This window comes from Pantherophis guttatus, chromosome 10 (genome assembly GCF_059756535.1).
Source record: "Pantherophis guttatus breed Tessera chromosome 10, ASM5975653v1, whole genome shotgun sequence".
NCBI lineage: Eukaryota > Metazoa > Chordata > Lepidosauria > Squamata > Colubridae > Pantherophis > Pantherophis guttatus.
Window position 1 is genome coordinate 12,670,054 of NC_142072.1, and position 26,936 is coordinate 12,696,989.

General features: G+C 42.5%; 1 protein-coding gene and 2 non-coding genes across 48 annotated transcripts in view; all 3 read left to right on the forward strand.

The window, feature by feature from the left end:
* PUM1 (pumilio RNA binding family member 1) overlaps positions 1-26,936 on the forward strand; it is a 57,287-nt gene that overhangs the window by 21,901 nt on the left and 8,450 nt on the right. For 3 of the 46 annotated variants that reach the window (XM_034413700.3, XM_034413703.3, XM_087876610.1), the window contains exons 4-17: positions 7,333-7,441; positions 8,945-9,123; positions 10,108-10,274; positions 10,643-10,699; positions 11,653-11,923; positions 13,782-13,875; positions 14,626-14,742; positions 16,217-16,365; positions 17,688-17,826; positions 17,933-18,076; positions 19,946-20,236; positions 22,792-23,028; positions 24,585-24,852; positions 26,329-26,458. In XM_034413700.3, the coding sequence (XP_034269591.1) occupies positions 7,333-7,441; positions 8,945-9,123; positions 10,108-10,274; positions 10,643-10,699; positions 11,653-11,923; positions 13,782-13,875; positions 14,626-14,742; positions 16,217-16,365; positions 17,688-17,826; positions 17,933-18,076; positions 19,946-20,236; positions 22,792-23,028; positions 24,585-24,852; positions 26,329-26,458 (2,352 nt within the window). Of the gene's footprint in view, positions 1-7,332; positions 7,442-8,944; positions 9,124-10,107; positions 10,275-10,642; positions 10,700-11,652; positions 11,924-13,781; positions 13,876-14,625; positions 14,743-16,216; positions 16,366-17,687; positions 17,827-17,932; positions 18,077-19,945; positions 20,237-22,791; positions 23,029-24,584; positions 24,853-26,328; positions 26,459-26,936 lie in introns of those variants that run through there. The other 43 variants (XM_034413706.3, XM_087876622.1, XM_087876613.1 and 40 more) reach the window with 23 other exon arrangements.
* Positions 14,045-14,133, forward strand: LOC117663535 (small nucleolar RNA SNORD103/SNORD85). Its single transcript, XR_004590730.1, has one exon. It is a non-coding gene; the product is annotated as a small nucleolar RNA SNORD103/SNORD85 (small nucleolar RNA).
* On the forward strand, positions 17,176-17,261 carry LOC117663534 (small nucleolar RNA SNORD103/SNORD85). Its single transcript, XR_004590729.1, has one exon. It is a non-coding gene; the product is annotated as a small nucleolar RNA SNORD103/SNORD85 (small nucleolar RNA).

A 26,936-nucleotide genomic window follows, 5' to 3' on the forward strand; every position in this document is an offset into this window, starting at 1 on the left:
TTAAATGCTGATAAGAGACAGTTATGCCTAGCACCAGCAGGTCTGACCTTCAGTCAGTTTCTGTAGTTTATGGCTGCATGATGAACTGTTCCTTAAGACATGGTAGAAGAAAAGGGCTTTTTTTTGGGGGGGTGGTGGTGCATGGAAGGCAGTTATCTTTCTTTCTCTGATAAAAGAATGTGTTCAAGAGTTTTCAAGTTACTAATTACTGAAGAAATTCCTCATCACAGGAGCCCTTATTACTCCCCCTCACCCCCTTCCCAAACATTTCTACTCACCCCACCTTAAAATCTGGTCATGTGGATCTCCAAGAAAATCTTTCCAATACGGGAAATGATGAGCACAGAATTTATTGTAATAATAAGGGCTGTTGTGAGGACTACTTGGTGAACTTGTGAAGGAAAATATATTAGGTTGCGTGGACTAAAATGATAACAGAGAAAGTTCTGAATGAAAGCAGAAGTCAGGTTTGCATCAAGAGTCAGGCAGAATATTGGAGAACACAGTTTATTTTTATAAGTAAATAGCCCTAATCTTAACTCTCCAATTTTGCAAACCAAAAATTAAATGCTCAGAAGGATACTGGGAGAGGTAGTCCTACACATCTGGAAGTTGAAAAGCGTAAAATATCAACTGAATGGGATTTATGGCTTGTTGCTGCCAGAAATGCCATGATTCCTCAAACATGATCTCAATCATGATTCTGACTTGTAATTGGGCGCAAGGCTCATTTTTAATAGGTTTGGCAGTGACACGAGTCAGATGTACCAAGATAGGTACATATTAATTTATCTGCAGTAGAGTGCAGTTTATTCATGGCAACCCACAAATTTCCACAGTTTCAGTAGCAGTTTATTTAATTAAACCTTGGAATTTACCTTAGATGTCTTCTGGTTTTGAAACACTTTAATCCAGGGGTCTCCAACCTTGGCAACTTTAAGACTTGTGGACTTCAACTCCCAGAATTCCTCAGCCAGCAAAGCTGGGAGTTGAAGTCCACAAGTCTTAAAGTTGCCAAGGTTGGAGACCCCTGCTTTAATCAGTCAGAGGTTGTGGGTGATTGGTGACTTGGGCCAATCTAGTGGTGAGACCGTCCTACCCATTTGCAGTATTTGTGAAGATTCTACCCATATTTATTTTTCCAAGCATAAATTGTACAGGCAAAAATGGCAATAAAAAGCTCTCATATTTGTGGTTTGTTCAGGCATTTTGCCAGTACAGAGAGGAAAATAATAGCCATTGCGAGTGTGTTTTATTTTTTTCAGGCCATTTCCTCTTCGGTATTTGAAGTTTGGATTAATTAAATTTAATTAATCTGTTTGCATAGAAAACCAAGAATCTGGAGTTATTAGCAATTTAGTAACTTCGTTCTTGCAAAAATTGTCTTAAGGTGAAGTCTTCAGTAAGTTCACTAAAACCACATTGTGCATTCTCCTATGAGAGTTAAGTTGGTTTTTTTTTAACTGGAAAGCAGAAAGATTACAAAATGTTGAAGTATGGCGCACTCTCTATTTGGTGGTCTGGTAATTCCATATCCTAAACAGCCTTAGGTTTTCATTATTGCAATTTTTTTTTTATCTCATCTGTTCATCTGTGCCTGCTAACTTCCCTCATGTTGCTGGAGCTATTTTGGCTTCATATGACTGGCATTCAAAGAACTGAGATTGCTGTTAGTGTAAATCGTGGTGCTATCCACACAAATAAATTGTATGATTGAATACAGATGGTCCTCGTTTAACAACCACTTGTTCAGCAACCATTTGAAGTTACAACAGTACTGAATGTGGAGGCTTATAATCCTTGTAGTTACAAGTATTGCAGCATTCTCTTGATCACATGATTGTGATTTGGGCACTTGGCTAACTCGCTTGAAAGTAGAACAGTTGCAGGTTTTAGTGCCTTGGTCATGTGATTGCCATTTTCAATCTTCACTGCCAGCTTGTACAACCAAAATCAATTGGGAAGGCAGCGGAAGCTTGCAAACAGCAATCAGGTGATGTGACCATGCTGGGATTTGCTTAATGATAGCCACTGGGATTGTCCAGTGTTATGTCTAGTGATGGAGTTTCCAATCTCAATCACGGTTGTTAAGCAAGGACTACCTACAGTCTAAGTCAGTGATGGCTAACCTTTTTGCCATCGCGTGCCAGGAGCGAGGGGGGGGGTCGTGTGCGTGTGTGTCCGCACCCATAATTCTATGTGCCCTGCCCTCACGCATGTGTGCGTGACCCCCCTCTCGCCCTCCCCGTTCCTGGCAAGCAATGGCACTGTAGGCTTGTTTTTTGCTCTCCCCAGCCTCCAGAGCATTCCTTGGAGTCTGGGGAGGGCAAAAATGACCTTCTCCATTCCCCCGGAGGCCCTCCAGAGGCCAGAAACGGCCCATTTGCCAACTTCCGGTGGGACCAGAGGTCCCATTTTTTGATGTCCCCAGCCTCCAGAGCCTTTCTAGGAGTCTGGGGAGGGTGAAACACCACCCCCCCGGAAGCCAGAAACGGCCCATTTGTCAACTTCTGGTGTGGGACCAGAAGTTGGCAAATGGGCCTTTTTCAGGCTGTGGGGAAGGCCGTTTTCGCCCTCCCCAGACTCCTAGAAAGGCTCTGGAGGCTGGGGAGAGAGAAAAACGGGCCTCCTTCCCCCTCCCCGAGGTCCTCCAGAGGCAGGAAATAGCCTGTTTCCCTACTTCTGTTAGGCCCAGAAGGCCCGAAAATCAGCGTGCGTGCCAGAGCTGAGCTCGCATGCCCACCGATATGGCTAGGCGTGCCACAGGTTTGCCATCAGGGTCTAAGCCCTGTCTCTAGAGAGGAACTTGCAGGTGTCAATTCTGTTTTATGCTATACGATTCTGTGTCTCAAAAATTAGTCTAACTAATGTTAACTTCATTTCCACTTTGCTTGTTTGTTACTATTATTGGACTTTTTTAAAAATGTAGGTGGGACAATGTGAAACAGTATGCAAACTATATTAAAAATTGAGCCAAAAGCATCCTGAGATTCGGGGTGTTGCCCTCATCAATAAAGTTGAGGACATATTTTATTCCTTAGGCTGAAAGTGAGGGTAAACACTCAGCTTCCTTGTATATAAAAACTATTATCAAAATAAATAAGAAATGGTGGAAAGAAGAAAAACGGGTCTTGGCTCTTTTTATAAATATATGAATATTTCACAAATAAATACAAGTATAAATACAAGTATTTATTAATTTATAAACACAAATATATAAATACAAGCAAATTGTAAGCTTAAAGGGCTATACTAACAATATCTTCATTTAGAACTGAGAACCCAAAAGATCTGAAGGATTGTATTATAGAGCTTTAATTGGCTGGCTTGGTTTCTTCACATGCAGGTGAATAAATGAAGCTTTGATGTTGACCTTTGTAAGATCCTAAATATTAATAACAATAAAGCAAGTTTACTTAATGAGAACATTTGAGAACACAATAGGGCAAAAAGAATAGACATTTTATCTGGATTACAAGTCAAAGCTGTTTTTCTGTTTGCCAAACAAACTGTCTCTCTCAAAAGATTATAAGAATGGGATTTACCATCAGCAAGCTTCATTTACAAACTATTCTGGCAAGTCTGTGTAAAACATTTTAACTATAGTCTTCATTAATATAACTGGTAAAGTGTAAAACTCTTGGGACAAAGATCCTTCTTTGCACAGGAATAAGCATCCAGGCACCAAGAACCATATAAGTGAAACTTCTTGGTCCTCTGAAGAAGACTATAAAGCAGGGGTGTCAAACTCAAGGCCCACTGGCCAGATCTGGCCTGCGTGGTGCTTAGATCTGGCCCGCGTGGCCGCTCTTGAAACAGTGAAGGACCAGTCCACGGTGCCTCTGCTAGCAAAAACGGAGCTCAGGAGGGCTGCGTGCGGCTCTCCCGAGCTCCGTTTTCGCTGGCAAAGGGTTGCAGGAGGCCATTGCAGCCAAAAATGGAGCTTGGGAGCCCGTTTTCTCTGGCAGATCACTCGGGCCACCACAGGCACCACTGACACGAGTGACGTCAAGCTGCGCCCCCACCCCCCCCAAGGTCAAACATAACCCTGATGCAGCCCTCAATGAAATCGAGTTTGATACCCCTGCTACAGGGGTTCTATTAGTAAATTAGGATAGTGATAGTGATCTTTTTTTTTTAATTTTAAAAAGGGTGTTTATGAAAAAAAAGTATTTAATGAATGGTGGCTTTAAATAAATCTACAGTTTAAAATGAAAAAGTGATCTCATCAACTGAAATTTATTAACCAACCAGGAAAAAAACATAAAATTGGTAGTAACAAATCCTGTTTCTCATAATCATGTAGACTTATCCCCAAGGCACTTTGATCTAGTGGTTAAGGCACCAGTCTAGAAAGCAGGAGACTGTGGTCTCATCCCGCCTTAGGCATGAAAGCCGGTTGAGTGACTTTGGGCCAGTCACTCTCTCTCAGACCAACCCAACCTACCTGATGAGGTTGTTATTGTGGGGAAAATAGGAGGAGGAAGGAACATTAAGTAGGTTTGCCACTTTGAATTACTTGTAAAAATAAAAAAGACAGGATTAGAAAATCTAAAAAAAAATTTAAAAAATCCATACACCTACGTTCACTACGTTCAGGTTTTAAACTTTGACTGATACATAAATTACATTTCATAAATGTATAATTTATGCTGATACTCGGTAAAAGACACTGCTCATACATCTGAATTGCTACATAATCCCTGAATACTTGGCTTTCAGTATCACCATAGTATGCTATTCCATCCCTCACTCTGCCCCACCAAATTCTTAGATCAATGTTACTTAACCTCGGTGGCTTAGAGGTGTGAAGACTTCAACTCCCAGAATTCCCCAGCCAGCCTACTGGAAAAACATTCTATGGTGGTTACTCCTGTTTAGGAGGACCTGCATTAGATAGGACTGGTGTGTCTGTGTGCCAGGGAGGTAGAATAATGAGTCTTCATTACCATAGTCATCAGTCTTTCTAAAGCACATTCATGCGGCATTATTGCACCCAAAACAGGGACCCTGAATAACAAGAACAAGGTCCCAAAAAGCTCAGTGAAGTCCCAGGTTTTGCAAAATGTAAAAAGAAATACAAAAAGCTTAAGAAAGAAACTAAAGCAAAAACAAGACATGCCATGTGGACTTGTGCCTTGTACCTCCATAATGCTAAATAATGGGAGGGGAAAGATGGAAGGTTTATGGGATAAATGGACTGGCCAATCATGAAATGTCACATGGTTGGCCAACCTCCTGAATGGGAAGACTCCACAGTATAATATTATGTGCCATGTTTAATTACTTATAAAATTTCAAATAAGCGACAGGAATGGTTTCCACATTCTCTTAGTTTCTCAGTCCCTAGAATGTGAGAAATTTGTTGGGTTCATAATGCACAAACTACGCATTGAGTCATAGTTTGTTTTAGTCCTGTTTCCTTGGATGAATCCTAACAACAAAGTTGATATATTGCATTGCTCCAAAACACAGATTAATGCGTCACAGTAATCCTAAATAGGTAAGGTTCATTGCACTCTTCATTCCATTCTTCCACCTTGATTTAATATGCTAACAGGTCTGAAATAAAATAATATAGTTTCATGTTAGTTACTAGGAATGAGAGCTTTTGTGGTTTATTGTAAGCTGCTAAACCATGTTTGTCAAACTCAATTTCACTGAGGGCCGCATCAGGATTATGTTTGACGTCGGAGGGGGTGGATGGGTGGCCAGCTCAATGTTACTCATGTCAGGGGCGCCTTTGGTGGCCCGAGCGCTTTGCCAGTGAAAACGGACTCCCAAGCTTCGTTTCCATCTGTGATGGCCTCCTGAAACCCTCTGACAGGGAAAACAGAGCCCGAGAGGGCCGTGTGTAGTCCTCCTGAGCTCCATTTTTGCTAGCAGAGGCACTGCAGGCAGGTTGTTCGCTATTTCCAGGGCCAGATCTAAGCACCCCGCAGGCCAGATCTGCCCCCCCCCGTTTCCCCCCCTTCCCCCCCGGCCTTGAGTTTGACATCCCTGTGCTAAATGGGGACTTGAATGTGGCCAGGGAGTAAGAGAAAGAAGGCAGCTGTCAGGGTAGGTGAGATATTGAGAAATTCCATGTTGCTTTAAACTTTACCGTTTCCTGCATCATAGCTGTGTTTGGCCTTTTAATTGTTCATTCCAGTACGAGTACGTAGTTATATAATCATGTCATTAATATATGTAAATACTGGCATGTAAACATGACTCTTTGGACTCAAATTACTTGTATATCCTTATGAGGAATTCTGCCATACTGCTAATGGTAGATTTATTTATAAGTTCCCTTTTAGAAAGCATTTCCTCACTGCGCCATAACTGTTTTTGTTATTGTTGTTGTTGTTGTTGAAGAGTTTCCTAATTGCACCTCTCTCCCCTACTTTTCAACTTTGTTCCACCCAGCTCTGCCTTACTTTATTATTGCCTAATTAAAGCCTATCAGTCATCGAAACTTTTGCAAAAGGTGAAGCAAAAGATTTTGCCAGATCTGCTGTGCCCTGACCTAGACCTGCCCCACAAAATGAATTATTTTGGTGATTTATTGGACATGTTGCTCAAGAGTGTCTGCCTTCTCTTTGTAATCCAAAGGAGTATTGCTGCCCCCTTCCTTGTAGGAAGGGAATAGTAGAGGTAGTCCTCAATTTACGCCCACAGTTGAGCCCAAAATGTATGTTGTTTAAGACATTTGTTAAGTGAGTTTTAAGACCTTTCTTGCTACAGTTGTTAAGCAAAGCCCTGCAGTTGTTAAATTAGTAAAAACAACAATGGCTTCCCCATTGACTTCGTTTGGCAGAAGGTTGCAGGAGATCACATGACACTGCAACTGTCATCAATGTGAGCCAATTGCCAAGCATCTCAATTTTGATCACGTGATCAACGGGGATGTGGCAATGGTCATCAATGTGAAAGATGGTCATGTAGCTTTTTCCAGTACCGTTGTATCTTTGAACGGTCACTAAGCGAACTCTTTATCATGTAATGATGGTTTTTTTTCTGTTTAAAATTAGGTCTTCCTAATTTTAGGATGACTCTTCCAACACCCCCCCCCTCCCCACTTTACCTTGCTTTGAAATACCGAATGGCAGATATACCTGACCCCCATACCCTCCAGTTGCGTTGAGAGGGCAACTTCAGAAGTCCCAACAAGCACACTTTTCTGGGAAGAAGTTGCAGTCCTAACATACTTAGGAAATCTGCTCTAAGTGTTAGTTACATGAGGAAGAGCAACAGAGAGATGAGAACTAGCTATTATTTTAAAGCTTCTATCTTTCTCCTAATGTCCCATGTCCTTTTTAACATAACAATATTTCTGCTTTTCCTTTACAGCAGCTTTTGCCAGGGAAAAAATTTTGGGAATCTGACGATTCAAGCAAAGATGGACCAAAAGGAATATTTTTGGGTGATCAGTGGAGAGACAGCGCTTGGGGGACATCAGGTATTTTGAAATTACCGTGATTGTAAATAATTCTGGACAATCGGTGCTATTTCTCTTTTACAACTAGTCTTCTCTTCCTCTTGTTTCCCTAAAATACTGTAGAAGGTTTAGTTAAAAGTATTTTAAAATGGTCCATAACATCCAATTATTGTAAAACTAAGTATAATTTTATTGGTTAAGGGAATAATACAGGATAGTGAATTATCTTGGGTACACTTTTTAAGGAAGTGGAAAAGGAAGTCGGGGCCGACTGTGGCCATCGAGGGATGGCGTTAATTTCTTTGCGCTGTTAAAAGACTAAAATTCCTTAAAGGCAGATTGAAAAAAAACCTTTGTACATGGGATGGTATTTTTATCTGGAATGCATTTCAAAGATTACATTGCACCACCTTGGAACAGTATATTGCTTCCAGTTTATTTCAGCCACAATTCAGAGTGCTGGTTGTGACTATGAAAGCCCTAAATAATTTATGACTAGGATATCTGAAACAGCCTGTTCTTTTATTTGAGGCTGATGATCATTTAACATCAATGCTAGAGGCCCTCAAGAGCCAAGATTGATGGAGAGCCAAGGTTGATGGGTACTGTTGATAGCAGCACCTGGCTCTGGAACATTCTGCCAAGAGGGAAAAGTTTAGCTCCTTCCCGTCTCTGCTTTAAATAAACAGTAAATCTTTTCCTGTATTATTTTACATGAAACAGATGTGGAATGTTTGTCATAGATGAATATTAGTGTTGCTCTCAACTTTTTACTCTATAGGACAATGTCTCCCTGTCCTTAGGTTTCATGCTAAATTTTAGTAAGTAGTTTTAATTGAACATTTATCCTTAGTGACTTTTAGAAGAAAAAAGGTGAAATTGATAAAATTATTTTTTTTTTAAAAAAAAACAAGTTTTATTAAAAAAATTTCCTTTTACATACATATTTTATGAACAGAGTATTGATCGGGTCGCATCTTATACAATTTATAGCATAATTATATATATTTTATAATCTATTCCAATCTTCTTTTTGATTTTTCCAAATACAATTTACATATTTCAGTTTCTGTCATAATATTCTTTTTTCTCTACTTTTTTATTTTATCTTGATCTCTTCTTAATACATAGTGTATAAACAATATTACCATCCGCCCTTCACGTCCCAATTCTTAACATAACTTCAATTAATTATCTTACTTATAAACAGCATACTTCATCCTGTTCAATTTTTATATTAAAACCCTTTAACTTAAACAATATCACCTCCATCCTTAATTCCTGATTTCTTATTGTAACATTAATTATTTATCTTATTTCATCACTTACAACACTTCATTTAGAATCCCCATCACAATTTCAATTCTTTTCATAAATGGACCGAAATTGATAAAATTAATGAGTAGATAATGGGGCATGCAGAATAAGGTGGGAAATAATCATACGTTGCAGACCCCAAATATTTTGCTGGTAATAAATTTCCCTTTTGAGAAATTGTGACTATTGTGGTTATTTTTGTTGCAGATCATTCTGTTTCCCAACCAATCATGGTTCAGAGAAGACCTGGTCAAGGTTTTCACGTGAATAATGAAGTTAATTCAGTGCTGTCTCCACGATCGGAAAGTGGTGGGCTTGGCGTTAGCATGGTAGAATATGTGTTGAGTTCATCCCCTGGGGACTCCTGCCTCAGAAAAGGAGGATTTGTAAGTAATACTGTGGCCTTTCTATTTCTGAACCACAGTTATCTATTTGGGATGTACTTGATCCAGTGTCACTGTATTTGGAACAGGGTGGATTTAAAACATGATTTAAATCACTAGTAAAAAGGCTTGATTTAAATCAACTCGATTTAATCATAATTTTTAAAAAGCAACTGTCATCTCTGTCCCACAGCGGCTCCTCCTCTGACCCGCTGTTGACTCACTGACAGTCCCATTCACTTTAATGTGGGACTGCTGATGATGTGGCAGTGATACAACAAGGTGAGGGACGTAGCAGGCAGCAGGTGAGTGGATGCCTGTTAACAGGCGCTGCCATGATGGATCTGAAATGACAGGTGCTCTTTAAACGTAAGGACTCATTATTGCTGGTAGTTAGAATCTGTAATATTATTTGCAAACCAAATGATGGTTTCCTATTTAGCTTGCAGAGCTTGGATTTATTGAACGAGTTTACCAAAAATGTAAATATTTGGTAGATTTACAGAATATACAGCCTCATGCTATATACCAGTAACTAAGCCCCATTTCATGCTGAATAAACTAAATTATTAATGTATCTTAAATAGAAAAATATCTTTAGATAGATTTGTACTCCAAAAGCATTTTATTAAAAAAAAATCAATTAAAAAAATCCGATTTAAATTTAAAAAATCCAATTTAAATTTAAAAAACCATTTTTTTTAAAAAAAATAATTTTTTTAAATTGAATTTTTTAAAAAAAATTATTTATTTTTTTTAAATCAATTTTTATCCACCCTGATTTGGAACAATTTTGAGTTGATCATCGTCTTAATACCCCCCAAAATTCTGTTCACATAAGGTAAAATTAAATAGAACTGAATTAAAACGGTGGTTAAACTTAAATGCTATGCAGATTATTGACGTAGAATTTTTTCCAAATTGTTAACAATTGAATTTTCTAATACGGTTTATGGAGAATTTAACAACCCTCTGTGCTTTACCCAGGGGCCAAGGGATGCAGAGAATGATGACAATGATAAAGGAGACAAGAAAAATAAGGGTACATTTGATGGCGATAAATTAGGTGATTTGAAGGAAGAGGGAGACGTAATGGACAAGGCTAATGGTTTGCCTGTGCAAAATGGAATCGATGCGGATGCAAAAGATTTTAGGTACATAAGTTTCCATTTGTGATTTTGCGCTGGGCAGGGTAGCAGTTCATCATGACAAATCATAGTTAATATTCTCTGAGGAGAAAGGAACCTCTGATTTCTGTACTCTTTTCTTCTGCCAAGACATATTCCAGCCTAATTTGCTCGGTTCTTGGCTGGTTACTCATCATACAAGGAATTTGTGGATTAGAATAAATTCTAATCAGTTGTTAAGCAAACTGGTTAGAAGACCTGGCTTTTTGGCTGGCTTTATCAGAAAATGGAAGTTTACATAGCTGTCCAGAGTTGTTTCATGTGAGATGGGCAGCCATATAAATGTGATCAATAAATAAAAATCCTAATTTAAAGTTGTTTTCATTGATGAACAGCAAACCAGGAAAAAGAACTGGAGTGCTTCTCCCAATTCCTTCTTCCAGAAGGAGAGGGTACGTATGCACATAGTTCAGTGTTACATAGAAACGTAGCCAAATATGTCCAGTTTGAGGAAAGTTTGTATTGTATTACAAAATTACTAGAGGGTGTAATGGCTCAGCAAGTAAAAGACGCTGAGCTTGTCAGCTGGAAAGCTGACTGCCCAGGTTTGAGACGGGAACTGTGTTCCAACAAGAGCGAGCTCCCGTTACTTGGCCCATTTCCCGCCCACCTAGCACTTTGAAAGCAGGCAAATGCGAGTAGATAAATAAGTACCACTTTGGTGGGAAAGTAATGGCGTTCCGTCTGCCACAGCATGTAGTCGTGCTGGCCACATGACCATGAAATACCATACAAAAATACCATACATTTGGTTCTGGGAGGCCTGCTAGCACCAAAATGGGGGTTGCTTACGCATGCGTGGGGGGGTTGCGTCCATGCACAGGAGGTGGGGCCTGCAGGAGGCATTGCATTATGGGTGTCAGCACGTGTGTGTGCGTTGTTGCACGCGCACTTTTGGCTCCCAAGGGAAAAAAAGTTCGCCATCACTGGTTTAGTAGAAGGGGCCAGATAGGTTTTTCCCTTGTAAGCTAGGATTGAGAATCCTGGCAATTATGGTTCTTAGGCTGTTCTTTCCTTTGTTCTCTTGGGAGATCACACAGCAGCAGGCTGCATCATTGGATCGTTAATTGAGCAAGATAATTTTGAAAGACCTTATTACATTGCCTTCAGGTTTTATTGTGACTAATAAAATTATCCTGGGAGAGAATTCCAATATGGTATCACGTCTGAGTTAAAGACGTTTGTAATACGAAAGAAGAGAAGCCATTTCAGAGGATAACAGAGCTTAAAGACAGAGCGTTGTAACACATAAGTGCGCATGTTCCTATGGAGCTCTAATTAAATTAAGTGTATAAGGAAATATGTAGGACCAAACTGAAAACACCCCTTTCCCTTTCTTTTTCAGCAGGACACCAGGAAACTGCCAGAACTCTGCCAATGATGTGGATCTTTTAGGGCCAAACCAGAATGGATCAGAGAGCTTAGCCCAGTTAGCTAATACTAATGGTGCCAAGCCCGTGGAGGATTTCTCTAACATGGAGTCCCAGAGTGTTCCTCTGGATCCCATGGAGCATGTTGGCATGGAGCCACTTCAGTTTGATTACTCTGGCACCCAAGTACCTGTGGATTCTGCTGCGGCAACTGTGGGCTTATTTGATTACAATTCACAACAACAGGTAGGTAGTACTACTGCATTTATCGACCCAGATGCCTTTTTCAACCTCCCCACCTTACTTCAGTGGATTTGCACATATACACACAATCCCCATTTAGTGGAAATAGCTCGGTGTACTCATGACTATGATTTTTTTTTTTGATTTTTTTTTTTGGATGTGGATTAAACAGTTGGGTTTCCCTAACCTTTTTTCTTCCATACGTTTTTCTTCTACTCTGGACACCTGCATTTCAAGCCTGTCTGCTGCTATAAAGATGAGATATGAAATATCTATCATATAAAACAGAGAGAGGGAGGGAGAGAGGAAGAGAGAGGGGGTGGAAATAATATATAGGTTATAAGCATTTGGGGTATGGAATTAATTTAAGAAATGGGCGTCAACACTGTTTTATAGCCAAAAAACATAAGCTTAGTGAATACTTTATTATAAAGCTTTCTCTACAGCCGATTGTGTCATTCTGCTGTTACAGTGAGTCTGTTCTGGCCCTATGTGATGTGCAGCATTATTGTGGCAATAATGCAAGTACCTTTTAGGGAAATTTTGACAAATAAATGCATCCTAATGCTTACTACTTCTGCCAACCTAGCAGTTCGAAAGCACATAAAAAATGCAAGTAGAAAAATAGGGATCACCTTTGATGGGAAGGTAACAGCGTTCTGTGTGCCTTTGGTGTTTAGTCATGCCGGCCACATGACCATGGAGACTTCTTTGGACAGCGCTGGCTCTTCGGCTTTGAAACGAAGATGAGCACTGCCCCCTAGAGTCAGGAACGACTAGCACATATGTGCGAGGGGAATCTTTATCTTTATCTTTAATGTTTGCTAACAGCGAACTGAGTTATCACCCACATAGTAGTTAGTTTGAAATTGGAAAAAGAAGAAGATGGCTAAAAAGAGAGTAAAACGAGGGAGTAAAAGGGGAGCTTCCATTAACCTTAACCAGAATGACAAGTTTTAGGCATCGAAAGAATTGCCATTTAACAGAATCTGCAGGGTCCCAGGTTATCCCTCCCTATTATAAAAGACAGGCGGGTCTCATTTATTAACCACAATTGGGACCAGTGGCCTAATTGTTAAGCGAAATTGTCACTAAGCAAAATTATCTTCAACTATCCTTTGCTTTATAGACCTGCAAAAGTCAAATGTGAGGATTGGTCGCAGAGTTACATTTTCATCACTGCGAATAGTTGCTGTACGAGGCAATCGCTAAACAAAGACTACCTTTATCTATCAGAGGGATACCGTGTTTCCCTGAAAATAAGACCTGGTCTTATTTTTTTATTTTGCCACCAAAAAGGCACCAGGTCTTCCTTTTTAGGGGGGATGTTGTCCACTGACTCACCTCACTTGCGCGCGTTGCCCCCGGCCTCTTTTTTGCTATCAGAAGCTTTCAGGAACTTCTTCATGCAGCAAGGCTTTCTTGAAGGGGTCTGTAGCCTATAACAGAGCTCCGGATCGATCCGGAGCTCTGTTATTGGCTACAGAGGCTTCCAGGAAAGCCTTGCTGGCTGCACCAAAAGAAATGGGCTGAGGTGTACAAGGCCTGGCTGCAACTATCCGAAGGTAAGTAGTAGGGCAGCTCTACCACCCCATCCCCATCCGAGCTTAATTTTTACCTGTGCACCCTACCTAGGAGTGGGAGGGGTCTTAATTAGGGTTTATTTTGGGGGTAGGGCTTATATTGGGCACACGTGTAAAAATCAAGCTAGGACTTATTTTCTAAGTAAGTCGTATTTTCGGGGAAACACGGTAGTATTATGGGCAGAAAGTTCTAGGTTCAATGACCTTCTGGTATTAAGAGCATCGGAGTATAAGTTGTGAAATTAATGTCTTTTTTTTTTTAATTGCTTATTTCTCAGCTGTTCCAAAGACCGAATGCACTCGCTGTCCAGCAACTGACAGCAGCCCAACAACAGCAATACGCATTAGCAGCTGCCCATCAGCCTCACATAGGTAAGCCTTCAGGTCTTGAATGGGTGAAAATCTGATCGCCTTCTCTCCTCCATTCATCCCTTTGTTAAGTAACTCTAGGGATGCGAGGATTAAAAAAAAGACTGCGAGGATAAAACAGAAATGATTATGTGATTTTCAGAGGATTTTTATATCCTTTACCTTTATTGTGTCTGGCAGTGATGATGCTCTTGCCCTCACTGAGACTGAGAGTCTATAATGAGAACTTTTATTGGAAGGACTCATTGCCTCTGAGCCAGACAGGAATTAAGTTACTTAAGAGATTTAACCGAGAAACACATTCTCCTGCCTCCTTTTCCTCCTGAAATAGCCTCGCATAATGTTTGCACAAGAACTGCCAGTCATTTAAATAAGACTGAAGGCAAACAGAAGAATATATGTCTTACGTGTGTGTGTGTGTGTGTGTGTGTGAGAGTGTGTGATAGAGCTGTTCCCAAAATCAAACGTGGATAAAATGCCCTATGTAATTATTTAAAACATGGATAAAAAACCCCCACAATTTAAAGTTTAAGCTGTTATATACTAAATCAAAGCGAGCAGTAGATTTCTTAACGGAAGATCTCTGTAGATTTTAAGAGTCTTGTCTTAACGCCTTGAACCCTTTGCTCTGTTTGATCAGAGATAGGTTGCTCTCATGTGCACAGACACACACACACACACACACACACACACACACACACACACACACAGACCCTGCGGAAATTGTTCAGTGGGGTTTGTTTTCACTGACAGGTATGTTTTCAGCAGGTTTAGCCCCTGCTGCCTTTGTGCCCAACCCTTACATCATCAGCGCTGCTCCACCAGGAACGGATCCCTACGCAGCAGGACTTGCAGCAGCTGCGACTTTAGGTGAGTTGCTTCAAAATGCTCTTCACTCTGGGACAGAAGCCCTCCCCTTTCCCCCGCCCCCCCAAATACTTGAGGCTCCAAGGGACCATTTTCCTTATGCCTCACAGAAGCAGCTGTGTATCTTGGGTCACAGTATCTTTCCCAGCTTGCTGCCTTCCCTTTGCACTGTTTTTCTTCCAAGCCGTTTCGCTTCTCATCCAAGAAGCTTCTTCAGTTCTCAGAGAAAAACAAAAACAAAACAGAAAATTCAGTTGCCTCTTGAAAAAGCACCTTCGGGACAACCATGGCGTGGATGACTGAGAGTCTCCAGAGACTTTCCCTGCATTGGATTTCAGAACAGCAGGTTGTAGAGGGTGGGGAAGGAGAACAGCAGGGAAACAAAACTTGATCCAAGTACGTTGTTTAGCTTGTCCAGACCCATGAGAAGTTAGAGCACTTGGTTTGTATTCCTGATTCTGGGCTTGAAAGTATAAGCATCTCAAGTGAAATATATCTGCCAATAAATAAGCAAGTACTTGTTTTGGGTCAGGGGTCAGCAACCTGCAGCTCTGGAGCCGCATGTGGCTCTTTCACCCGTCTGCTGTGGCTCCCTGTCACTCAAAATATGCTTCACAACCGCCAATGTGCGACACCCACCGGCATGCCATTTATTGAGCTTTTCAACCCCCGATAGGCCAACCATGGATAAATCCAAGAAAAGAAAAGTTTCAGAAGAAAACGGAACATTTAATGCTAGTTTTGTGGCCGTTCAAGAAATAGTCACGCATGGGAAGGTTTTTGTGGCTCCCGGTGTTTTCTTTTCTGTGCGAAATGGCTCTTTTGAGTGTTTAAGTGTTTACCCCCTGTTCTGGGGTGATAAGGTACAATTACAGGTAGTCCATGACTTAACGACCACAATTGAGGCCAACATTTCTGTCGCTAAGGGAGACATTCGCTAAGCGATTTTTGGGGGGGGTTCCATTTTACGGCCTTTCTTGCCACGGTTGTTAAGTGAATCGCCGCAGTTGTTAGTGACAAAGGTTGTTCACTGAATCTGGCTTCCCCATTGGCTTTGCTTGCCAGAAGGTCACAAGAGATGATCGCCCGAGCCCAGGTCACACTGCAACCGTCGTAAATACAAGTCAGTTGTCAAGCGTCTGAATTTTTTTATCACGTAACCCATGAAATATGGTCAAAAGTGGGAGAAAAGGTCACGAGTCACTTTTTTCCAGTGCCATTGTAACGTTGGATGGTCGCTGAACGAACTGTTGTAAATCAAGAACTATTTTTGCCTAAAACAGAAAAAATTTAGTAAATTGGGCATGTGGCAGGGATCCCTCCTTCATCCCCCCCTCCCCTTGGGCCAGATGGGGTTCCTCTTAAGGTATGTAGCTCTTCGTTTCTCTTGTTCAGTTAATGGCAGATTATTTTGAACTACAAATCCCCTGTGATGCTACTAGTAAAAGATAAAGCCAGTCCTTTGTCGCTGTTTTAGGGCCTGCCGTTGTCCCTCATCAATATTATGGAGTAGCTCCCTGGGGAGTATATCCCGCCAGTCTTTTCCAGCAACAAGCCGCCGCCGCCGCTGCCACAAACTCCTCCAATCAACAGACCTCTCAGCAGACCCAACAAGGGCAACAGCAGGTAAGAGGCATTGCCTCAGAGACAGCACATTCCCTCTTATAATAGGTAGGTATGATCTGGTTGGTGGTGATCAGGGGTGAAATTCACTTACCTTTCCCTATAGGCTCGCAAGTGTCAGCTCACGTGTGTCTCCTCCACGCATGCACAGAGGGTAAAAAAGGGACGTGATGACGTCCGGGCGGGTGGGCGGAGCCTCCCGCTGCCGCCGCTACCAGATCGCGCAATCCGGATAGATCCGGCTGAATTTCACCACCACTGGTGGTGATCTCTTTCTAAGTTTCCCGCTGAGCAGTCTCCTATTGGAGCCAAGTTTGCAGTGGTAGCAGACGGTTTAATAAGTAGTTCCAAGGCCGAAACTAATCAATGGCATTTGCGTGTTGGTCTTTGATTATGAGAAAGAATCTCATTGGTGTGTGCACAAGAGGAGGGGAGGCAGAGAAGAGCGATGGAAATGTGGCCGCAAACATTTGCAAAAGTTCTCATTTACAGGCAGTTCTTAATCAGATTCCAGTATCACATTAAGCCATAATGTGGTTTTGATGTAGTGTATTGTAGGAACTCCCCTGTTGGGGTTTGTTAATCATGATGGATGGTTTAGTATATTCTATCAATCAGATCTCATATCCTGGATAAAGATATGCATATCTATCCTCAAAATAGATTATCTGTCTAGATTTTGGCACAGGGATTGGCAGAAGAGTATAATATATTTGATTGCAACAGAATAATCATTTGTTAGTGTGGTTTCCACCACTTGAGGATAAGGAAACACAGTTTAATTTATTTTTCCAAGTCATTGAACTCAAAAGGTCTGGCAGTGATGACACTCTTGCCCTCACTGAGAACATTGTTCAGTAATGAGAATCTTGTTATGGACTCAGAGAAGCTGAGCTGGACCTTCTTAAACAATGCATTGCTTTTACGTTAAGAGTTTACCATTTCTTTTCTGCCCAGTGTACATGGATATATTATTGACAGTTGTTCTCCAAATAATTTACTTAAGTATGTATTTTTATAAGTTCCTATATATATAAAAAAGTTACAAATTGTTGTCATAATGGCTCACTATTAGTAAGACTGAAATAAAATGGGACAGAATCTCATTGTGGTACCCATGAATTTATATGTATTCCTTGTATTTCTTGCAGCAATCCATTAAGACTAATTATGGATAATGACGAGTATTAAATTCAGTTAATTATACTCAGCCATGAAAATCCTCGTATACCTATCAATGGTATCATTTCGGGCTACAAATGCTCCATAAAGGAAACTCCATGTGATGGTGCTGATACCTGATACCTATTTGCTTTTTCTCCAAGGTTCTCCGGGGAGGAGCCAGCCAGCGCCCTTTGACCCCAAATCAGAACCAACAGGGCCAGCAGACGGATCCTTTAGTGGCTGCAGCAGCAGTGAATTCAGCTCTTGCTTTCGGACAGGGGCTGGCAGCAGGAATGCCAGGTAGGAGCTTAGGATTTCCAGAAGACCAGAGGGGTTCAGAGCGGGGCAACCCAAAAAACAGCATTGTAAAGTTGACTCCTTATAACGGTCTCATCTGTCTTCGTAGGTTATCCAGTCCTGGCTCCTGCTGCCTATTATGACCAAACAGGTGCTCTTGTGGTGAATACAGGGGCAAGGAATGGCCTTGGAGCTCCGGTACGGCTGGTAGCTCCTGCTCCTGTCATCATCAGTTCCTCAGCTGCACAAGCAGGCAAGTCTTGCTTAGATACTCTCTGTGGGAGCACAGCGATTGGATGCATAGTAATTTTTAGCAGCTTTATGAAACTGTTACTGTGTTTCCTTGAAAATAAGACCTATCCCAAAAATAAGACCTAGCTTGATTTTTACATGTGGGTCCGATATAAGCCCCACCCACTCCTTTGCACCTGGTTGCACGAAGTGAGGCGAGGCGCACGGGTAAAAATCAAGCTAGGGCGGGGACGGGGATGGGTGGGGGTGGAGCTGCCCTTCTTACCTTAGGACAGTTGCAGCCAGGCCTCCTATGCCCCGACACCTGCCTCGCCTTGCCGTCCCACTTCTTCTGTGCCCACTTGCCGTTGCTTGCGTGCATTGCCCCCGGCCTCCGTTTCACCATTAAGAGGCCTTCAGAAAAGGCCTCTGCAGCGTAGGAACAAGCTCCGGATTGACGCGCGTGGTGCCCCTCGGCCTCCATTTCACTGTCAGAGGCCTTTCCTGAAGCCACATGGGCTCTTGCTGGGTGGGGCTGTCGTTGCCGCCTCCTCTTCGAGGTGAGACAGTGGAAGACATCCCCCTAAAATAAGACCTAATGCCTCTTTTGGAGGGGAAAAAAAAGACGGTCTTATTTTCAGGGAAACACGGTAGCTACAATGGGTATCAAAATCCAGAGGGAACATCAATGGTTGTATACGACTTCAAATCCAGAGAAAACATGAAATATATTTTTCAATACGGAAAAGAAGTCCTGCCTAGCCTATTTGTGAGCAAAAAGGTGCCATCCCCATGTAGCGAACTGGGCCCAGGCATCCTTCGCTGCTAATTCTCTCGTGCACACCGAACCAGCATTTAGTTTCAGTGTACATGAATCTTAGGTTGTAACACATAAAGCAGGAATTCTAGTTTAAGTGCTGAATGTGCCGTCTTCCAAGCTTGAATTGGCTGTATTCATACATACTTAGCTAGGATTTTTTTAATTGAAAAAAATTGAGTGTTTCTTGAACACACAATCGTGGCTAGATTTGTACAGAACGCTAAGATAACGAGGGAAGGCAGGTTTGCAAATCACGTTATGTTAATCTTTCCTACTGTGGCTTAATATTATATATCAACCAGGGAACTGTTTTATGCTTTGTTTTAGCCAGCTAGAGTTTGTTTAAAGCACAATTCCTAGTTTCCATGTAAGTAAATTCTAAAGTAAGGGACACGGTGGCTCAGTGGCGAAGATGCTGAGCTTGTCGATCGAAAGGTCGGCAGTTCAGCGGTTCGAATCCCTAATGCCATGTAACAGGGTGAGCTCCCGTTACTTGTCCCAGCTTCTGCCAACCTATCAGTTCGAAAGCACGTAAAAAAATGCAAGTAGAAAAATAGAGACCACCTTTGGTGGGATGGTAAGAGCGTTCCATGCGCCTTTGGCATTTAGTCATGCCGGCCACATGACCACGAAGACGTCTTTGGACAGCGCTGGCTCTTCGGCTTTGAAATGGAGATGAGCACCACCCCCTAGAGTCGGGAACGACTAGCTCATATGTGCGAGGGGAACCTTAAATCACCTTAAATTTAAGTGCCCCAGCAGCAGAAGTGCTTTTCTATTTACAAACTCAATAGAAAAGAGAGGAGGGCAGGGACTGTTATGTGGAAAGCTGCTTTGATATCATGGCAACTTGCCATAGTTTAATTTGATTTGCCAGGGTGATACACTAATCCTGTTCTCCCAACAGTTTAAGAATTACTGGTCCAAATGCTACATAAAAATGATAGCGATGGCCTTTCCTGGAAATGAATTTGGTTAGATAGCATTCTGCAAATTAAATGCTGTATTGATTCAAGCTGTGTGAGGTTTCCCATTCTTTGACTTGACCCCTCCTTTCTTTCTCTTTGATAGCGGTTGCAGCTGCTGCAGCTTCAGCAAACGGTGCTGCTGGTGGCCTCGCAGGAACGACCAGTGGACCATTTCGACCTCTCGGGACTCAACAGCCTCAGCCGCAGCAACAGCCCACCAGCAACTTGGCCTCCAGCTCCTTTTACGGCAACAATTCCCTAACTAGCAATTCGCAGAGCAGCTCGCTCTTTTCTCAGGGCTCTGCCCAACCTGCCAACACTTCCCTCGGCTTTGGGAGCAGCAGTTCCCTTGGTGCTACCCTGGGGTCTGCGCTGGGAGGCTTCGGAACAGCAGGTAGGGAGCAGCAGCTCTCCCGAAGTGAAGGAACAATGGGCATTGATGTCTTGCCACTGTAGGAGGGAATAAGGAAGTTGATGTAGGTCAGTTCTGAATAAAACTCCCAGTTCTGAATAGATCCAGCAAAGATCCTTTAGGGCAGTGATGGCTAACCTTTTTGCTGTTGCGTGCCAAAAGCGGGGTGAGGGTGGGGAGGTCGCGCACATGCGTGTCCACACCCATAATTCAATGTGCCCCGCCCCCCGTGCATGCGCGCACAACCCCCTATGGTCCCCCTGCTTTTGGCACGTGATGGCTCAGTAGGCCCATTTTTTTTTTGCCCTCCCCAGGCTCCAGAGGTTTTCTAGGAGCCTGGGGAGGGCGAAAACAGCCTTCCCCACCCCCTTGGAGGCCCTCCAGAGGCCGGAAACAGCCCGTTTCCTGACTTGTGGTGGGCCCGGAAGGCCCGAAAATCAGTTGGCTAGTGCACGCATGCGCGCTGGAGCTGAACTAGTGCAATGCTTGGGTGCCCACAGACATGGCTACGCGTGCCACAGGTTTGCCATCATGGCTTTAGGGTATGGTAGTTTGACAGGTAGAACAATTAATCCGTGGAACAACTGGCCTCCAGAAGTTGCGAATGCTCCAACACTGGAAGTATTTAAGAAGAGATTGGATAACCATTTGTCTGAAGTGTTATAGGGCAGTGGTGGCGAACCTTTTACTCACTGAGTGCCAAACGCGCTTTGGGTGCACGCGTGCTATCCGTGCTAACGTGTGGCCCCTCCCACATGTGCTGCATGTGCAACTGCACCATCTGCACATGTGTGCGGCTTTTGCACGCTCCCCCATGCGCTACGTGTGCAATTGCACCATTTGCGCGTGCGTGCAGTTTTTGCACATGCAATGCACGTGTACGAATGCTATCTGCATACACGTGCTGCACGCAAGTACCGTCGCACGCATGCGCAAATGTGCACTCATGTGCAGGAGAGCTTCGAAGACCAGCTGGGTTCCCTGAATTGCGCACATGCACAGCTGCAGGTGAGTTGGTCGGCAGCTCGTGTGCCTGGAAAGATGGCTCTTCTTCCATCTCGGGCACGCGTTCCATAGGTTCGCTATCACAGGTATAGGATTTCCTGCTTAAGCAGGGGGTTGGACTAGAAGACCTCCAGAGTCCCTTCTAACTCTGTTATTCTAATGGGACAGAGGTCCCCAACCCTTGATCCAGGGACCAGTACCAGGCTGCGGCATGCCAGAAACCGAGCCGCACAAACAAGCGAAGCCCCATCTACAGGCAGCATGCAAAACCACACCCCCTCTGGTCCACGAGAAAAACTTCTCTCCATGGAACCAGTCCCTGGTGTCCAAAAGATTGGAGGCCGCTGCTTTAGGGCATGACCCTGGCTTACACATTGTACTAAAGCCACAGTTTTCTCAGGTATCTCAAGAATTGAGTTCACACAACACAACCCTATCAAACCAACCACATAAATCCCTAGTGAGCGAGGTTGGTGGTTGTTAAATATGACAAATAAATATGACTTAATGGATGTGTTAACAAAGCCCATATTTCAGTTCATTGATAACTATATATGAAGGAATATTTCATTTCATTTTTTTCATTTCATTTTATTAAATTTGTATACCGCCCTACTCCCGAAGGACTCAGGGCGGTGAACAGCCATGAATAAAACATATAAATACAAAATTTAAAATAGAAATAAAACAAGTTAAATAAATTTGGCTGAACCATATTTAAAACCCCAATAATTTAAAACCAAATTTAAAATTCCCATTTAAAAGAGGAGAAGTTTAGGTCAGGCCGGCTTGCTGGAATAGGAACGTCTTAAGCGTGCGACGGAAGGTACGCAGATCCGGAATCCTCCGTATCTCGGGGGGGAGCTCGTTCCAGATAGTAGGTGCCCCCACAGAGAAGGCTCTCCCCCTGGGGGCCGCCAGTCGACATTGTTTGGCCGACGGCACTATTTATTGCTATGTTTATTTGTTTGCATATGCCTAGCTTTTTTTTTTTTTTTTGTGGTCTTCCCTATTCTATTTAAACACTTCTAAAGTATTATATTAAAATTGTGACCAACCCAAGGTTTCCCAGTAAATTTTGTTACGCACTCTGAATCTCAGTGCCATATCTCACTCAGTTGTCTAAATTGCTGAGAAAGGCAGAAAGTATTTCTCAGGGAAAATGAAAATCTCAGAGAAATGCCGTATCCTTTTCAGTAATTTGATCCCTCAGGTGAGAAAATTAAAATGATGTGTAAAACAGGATGCTGTCATTCCAACAAGATTTTGCAAAATTTTGATTTCAGAGTTTTTTAGATTAAAAAAATATATTTTTTAAAATTATTTAATATGGAGAATGCTGAAGTTTGGACACCACCTTGGCATGCCTGTTTCTGTTAATTAGAAAGAATTCTAGTAGCCTTTGGAGATAATTCTCAATCTTTCAGTTTTGCTTTGATAACTAGACCCAGTGGTATTCCTCCTTCTCAGGATCCTCCTTTCCTTAACTGATGAAACCTTTCACTCCTCACCTCCTTTCCTTTCTCTTTCAGTTGCCAATTCCAACACAGGCAGCGGTTCTCGCAGAGATTCCCTCACAGGCAGCACTGATCTCTACAAGAGGACATCCAGCAATTTGACTCCTATAGGACATAGCTTTTATAATGGCCTTGGATTTTCCTCTTCACCGGGTCCGGTAGGCATGCCTTTGCCTAGTCAAGGACCTGGCCATTCTCAGACTCCCCCACCATCTTTGTCTTCTCATGGCTCCTCTTCAAGCTTAAACCTTGGTAAGGACACCACTGTTCTCACAGGTTAAATTGGCATCTTGGTTGAAGCTGCAGCTGCTCGTTGTTTCCCATCTGGCCCACTGCTTGCAGGAAGCTTGCTGTCCTCCAGATGGTTTGACTGACAGCATAGGACAGCTAATTCAAAATATTGGAAGGATACCATTTATCTACTGTTACATGCTAAATGACTTATATTGCTTGGTTAGATATTCCTGCAGATGTGGCAGGGCCTCAAAAGTCCTAAATCTGAACTGGCTAGGAACCTTCCTTCTTGAAACCCCTGCTCTGCAAAACTGTTTTGTGGGCCTAGCATGATTTGAAACCCTGCTTTGCCCAGTTAAAGAAGTTCAGAAGACTTCTATCTTAAAAAGGAGCTGTAATCCTTATAAAGCTGCTTTTTGTTTGTCTCAGCCAGAATTACCAGCAGAATCCCGATATTAGGCAATATTCCTTTTGTGAATGCAAGGTCCTTAAATTGTTATCCTTTTAGTCTTGTTAGCCAGGAGCTTTTTTCCTTACTGGCTTTTGACCCCAGCCTTTTTTCTTGGTCTGAAAGATGATGGCATCCCAGGAAACAGAATGGCTGTATATCCAAAAGTGTGCTGGATCCAGGCTTTTGATAGGGTTGCACACCTGTAGGTTATAGATAACGTAATTTCACACCCAGATTGTGGCTGGGTATATTGATCGAGGCACATCTTCTAGGGAATCTGCACAGAATGCTTTTCCAAGGCCATATGCTAGCAAATAGAAAGATGGAGAAGAATAGGATAATACGTAAGGTGTTCCAATAAAGAAGTATCACCAGTGGCAGTCGAAGTAGAATTTATGTGTTTGCATACTATTAAGCTTAAAACTCTAGCAGCTTTTTTTTTTAAGCAGCAAAGTTACGCTGTTGCTAAGTGATAGGTCCTGATTATGGTTTTTCTGAGAAAATAAAAACTACTCATCTGCTAAAATTACTTGTGTAAAGCTCATTTTATGGCAGCAAAGGTGTGTTAGGAGCTTGGTTTTCTCTGGTGGTGCTTTCTTGTGGGGAGAGGGCTGGCTCATTTTAGCCCTCCTTCATTGGAGACTTTTAAAGCCGGATATAGAAATCGCCTCACAATCAGGAGGCTGTGAGTTCGATCCTACGTAGAGGCAGATATTTCTTTCTTTGGGCACACTGAGAATATATCTGCTGAACAAAACTCTGCATTGGCGCCAGGAAGGGCATCCCGCTATTAAAACATTCTGCTAGCTCCATTCAATTGCTCAGACTCCACCCCACAAGGGATTATGGGGTCGTTAAAAGACGTCGATGATGATAGAAACTAACTAATCATCTCTGTAGTGCCGGTAAAGAAAGGGACGAAGGTTCAAAGGATATAGAAACCACAGCTTGCCTTCATGGCTAAAATCAACCACTGAATGATCACATGCAAATTTTTTTTTTAGTTAAAAGTCTGTCCCACTTCAGTTCCAGCCTGGGGAAAATGACTCCATGTGTTTTCAGCTTGAAGCATTCTTATTAGCCACGTAAACTACCTTAATTTAAAAAAAAAAAATCCTTGCAGGCGGTCTCACAAATGGAAGTGGCCGTTACATCTCTGCTGCCCCTGGAGCTGAAGCCAAGTACCGGAGTGCAAGCAGCGCTTCCAGTCTCTTCAGTCCCAGCAGCACCCTCTTCCCGTCCTCGCGTTTGCGCTATGGGATGTCCGATGTCATGCCCTCCGGCCGCAGCAGGCTGCTCGAAGACTTCCGTAATAACCGGTACCCAAACCTGCAGTTGAGAGAGATTGCTGGTCACATTATGGAATTTTCCCAGGATCAACATGGATCAAGGCGAGTGGGGAGAACGAGCAGAGGAGAACTTTTATAGAAAAAGAGTGCGGGGATTTTGTGTTTTTTTTTCCCGGGCCAAGCATAGTGTTTGAGTAGCATTCTGCAGGACATGATGGAGCCCTGCAAAATCGGTGTCAACCCTGAATCGAACCTGGCTGAGGCCATCTGAGGGTTGCCACAAGGCAGGAGAAGGAGGAAAATAGGTAGTTGGGGTTTGTAGTCAAAACAAAAGGTTTTCCTGTGGGAACCAAGGACATCCCAACAGATGGATGGGGAGAGGAGGAGTGGAGTAACCAAGCAGCCGGCCAGCACCTCTATTAGACAATGACTTGGGGGGAAGGGGAAACTTTCAATTTTTAATTAGGTAAAAACCGCGGGAACTTTCAGAGTCAGTTTTCCACCAGTTGTGCCAATATGATGTATCCAATAAATTGTTCTTTGAGGAATCTACTGCCTCAGAATTCTGCTTTCTATGGGTGCATTATTGGAACGCTGACAATCAGATTAGCCTATATTCCTATTGGGGAGGTTTTTGTTTTGGTCTCTTTGAGTCAGTCTTCATTCCTGGCAACTACATCGACAAATCCATACTATTCTTGGCAATTTTTTTCCAGAAGTGGTTTGCCATTGCGTTCTTCCTAGGGCTAAAAAAACTGACCCAAGGACACCCCAGCTGGCTAAAATGTGGCTGATACAATTGCATGTTTCATCCTCTTTTCACGTTAAAAATACAGTTTGGATTTTGAAGACCTGGGGAGATCATTGAAGGCCTTCAAGATTGGCATATGGCTGAGACAGTCCATTCCTATCAATGTTTAGAAATTGTTTCTTTAAGGAATAGGACAGTAGAATGGACTGGCAGTAGAAACTGCATAAAATTGTCCGAAAGATTGCCAAAAAAATGAAATTCTTAAAGCAACTTTAAAATCTTCACAAGAGTTTTTAGCTCATTTTCATAGAGCAGAGGTCTTCAAACTTGGCAGCTTTAAGACTTGTGGACTTCAACTCCCAGAATTCTCCAGCCAGCATTGGCAGAGGTCTTCAAACTTGGCTATGCTGGCTGGAGAATTCTGGGAGTTGAAGTCCACAAGTTTTAAAGCTGCCAAGTTTGAAGACCTCTGCCATAAAGGAAAGCCTTCCAATTCTAGGAGCAACTTGTTTCTAAAAGCTCTTGTTCAAGGAGCTGTCCTGAGGCAAAGACAGGAAGGGTTATTTTTATATAAAAAGGTTTATATGCTTCAGCATGCTGGCAGTAATTGGTATCATTGGATTTATGCTTATTTTGAGTTAAAATCAATAGGGAATTGCTGGCTGGAGGGTAATGGGTAAATTAATCTAGTAGAAAAATCTCAGTCCTGTTATTTTATTTGGTTTATGTCAGGCTAGGCAGTTATCTTACTTCCATAATTTCAAGTTTCAAAAAAAATACAACAACATCAGCCATGCAAATTCCTTGTTTAATTGTACCCTCTCCAGGTTTATCCAGCTTAAACTGGAACGTGCCACCCCAGCTGAAAGACAGCTTGTCTTCAATGAAATCCTACAGGCAGCCTATCAGCTGATGGTTGATGTGTTTGGAAATTATGTAATCCAGAAATTTTTTGAGGTGAGTTCTGTTTACAGTGCTATTTTCAGAGAAGGTATTGTTTCCATTTGGCTGAGCTGCAAATTAAGCGGAATGATTCAGGAGCTGGCAAACTTTTCAGGTGAACATCACTGTTTCCTTCCCACCCCTAATCTCATGCAGTCATGATGATGTCACTTTGTGAAATCTCATGTGGGAATGCAGAAACTTCCTGTGGCAGTCTTTGCAAAATTTTGGCCATTTAGAAACACTATAAATTAACCTGCTCTGGGTTTTAACCTGCTCTGAGAAGGGAGGCAGTGGCTCAGTGGCTAAGAAGCGGAGCTTGTCGATTGAAAGGTCGGCAGTTCAGCGGTTCGAATCCCTAGTGCCATGTAACAGGGTGAGCTCCTGTTCCTTGTCCCAGCTTCCGCCAATCTAGCAGTTCGAAAGCAGGTAAAAAATGCAAGTAGAAAAATAGGAACCACCTTTGGTGGGAAGATAACAGCATTCCGTGCGC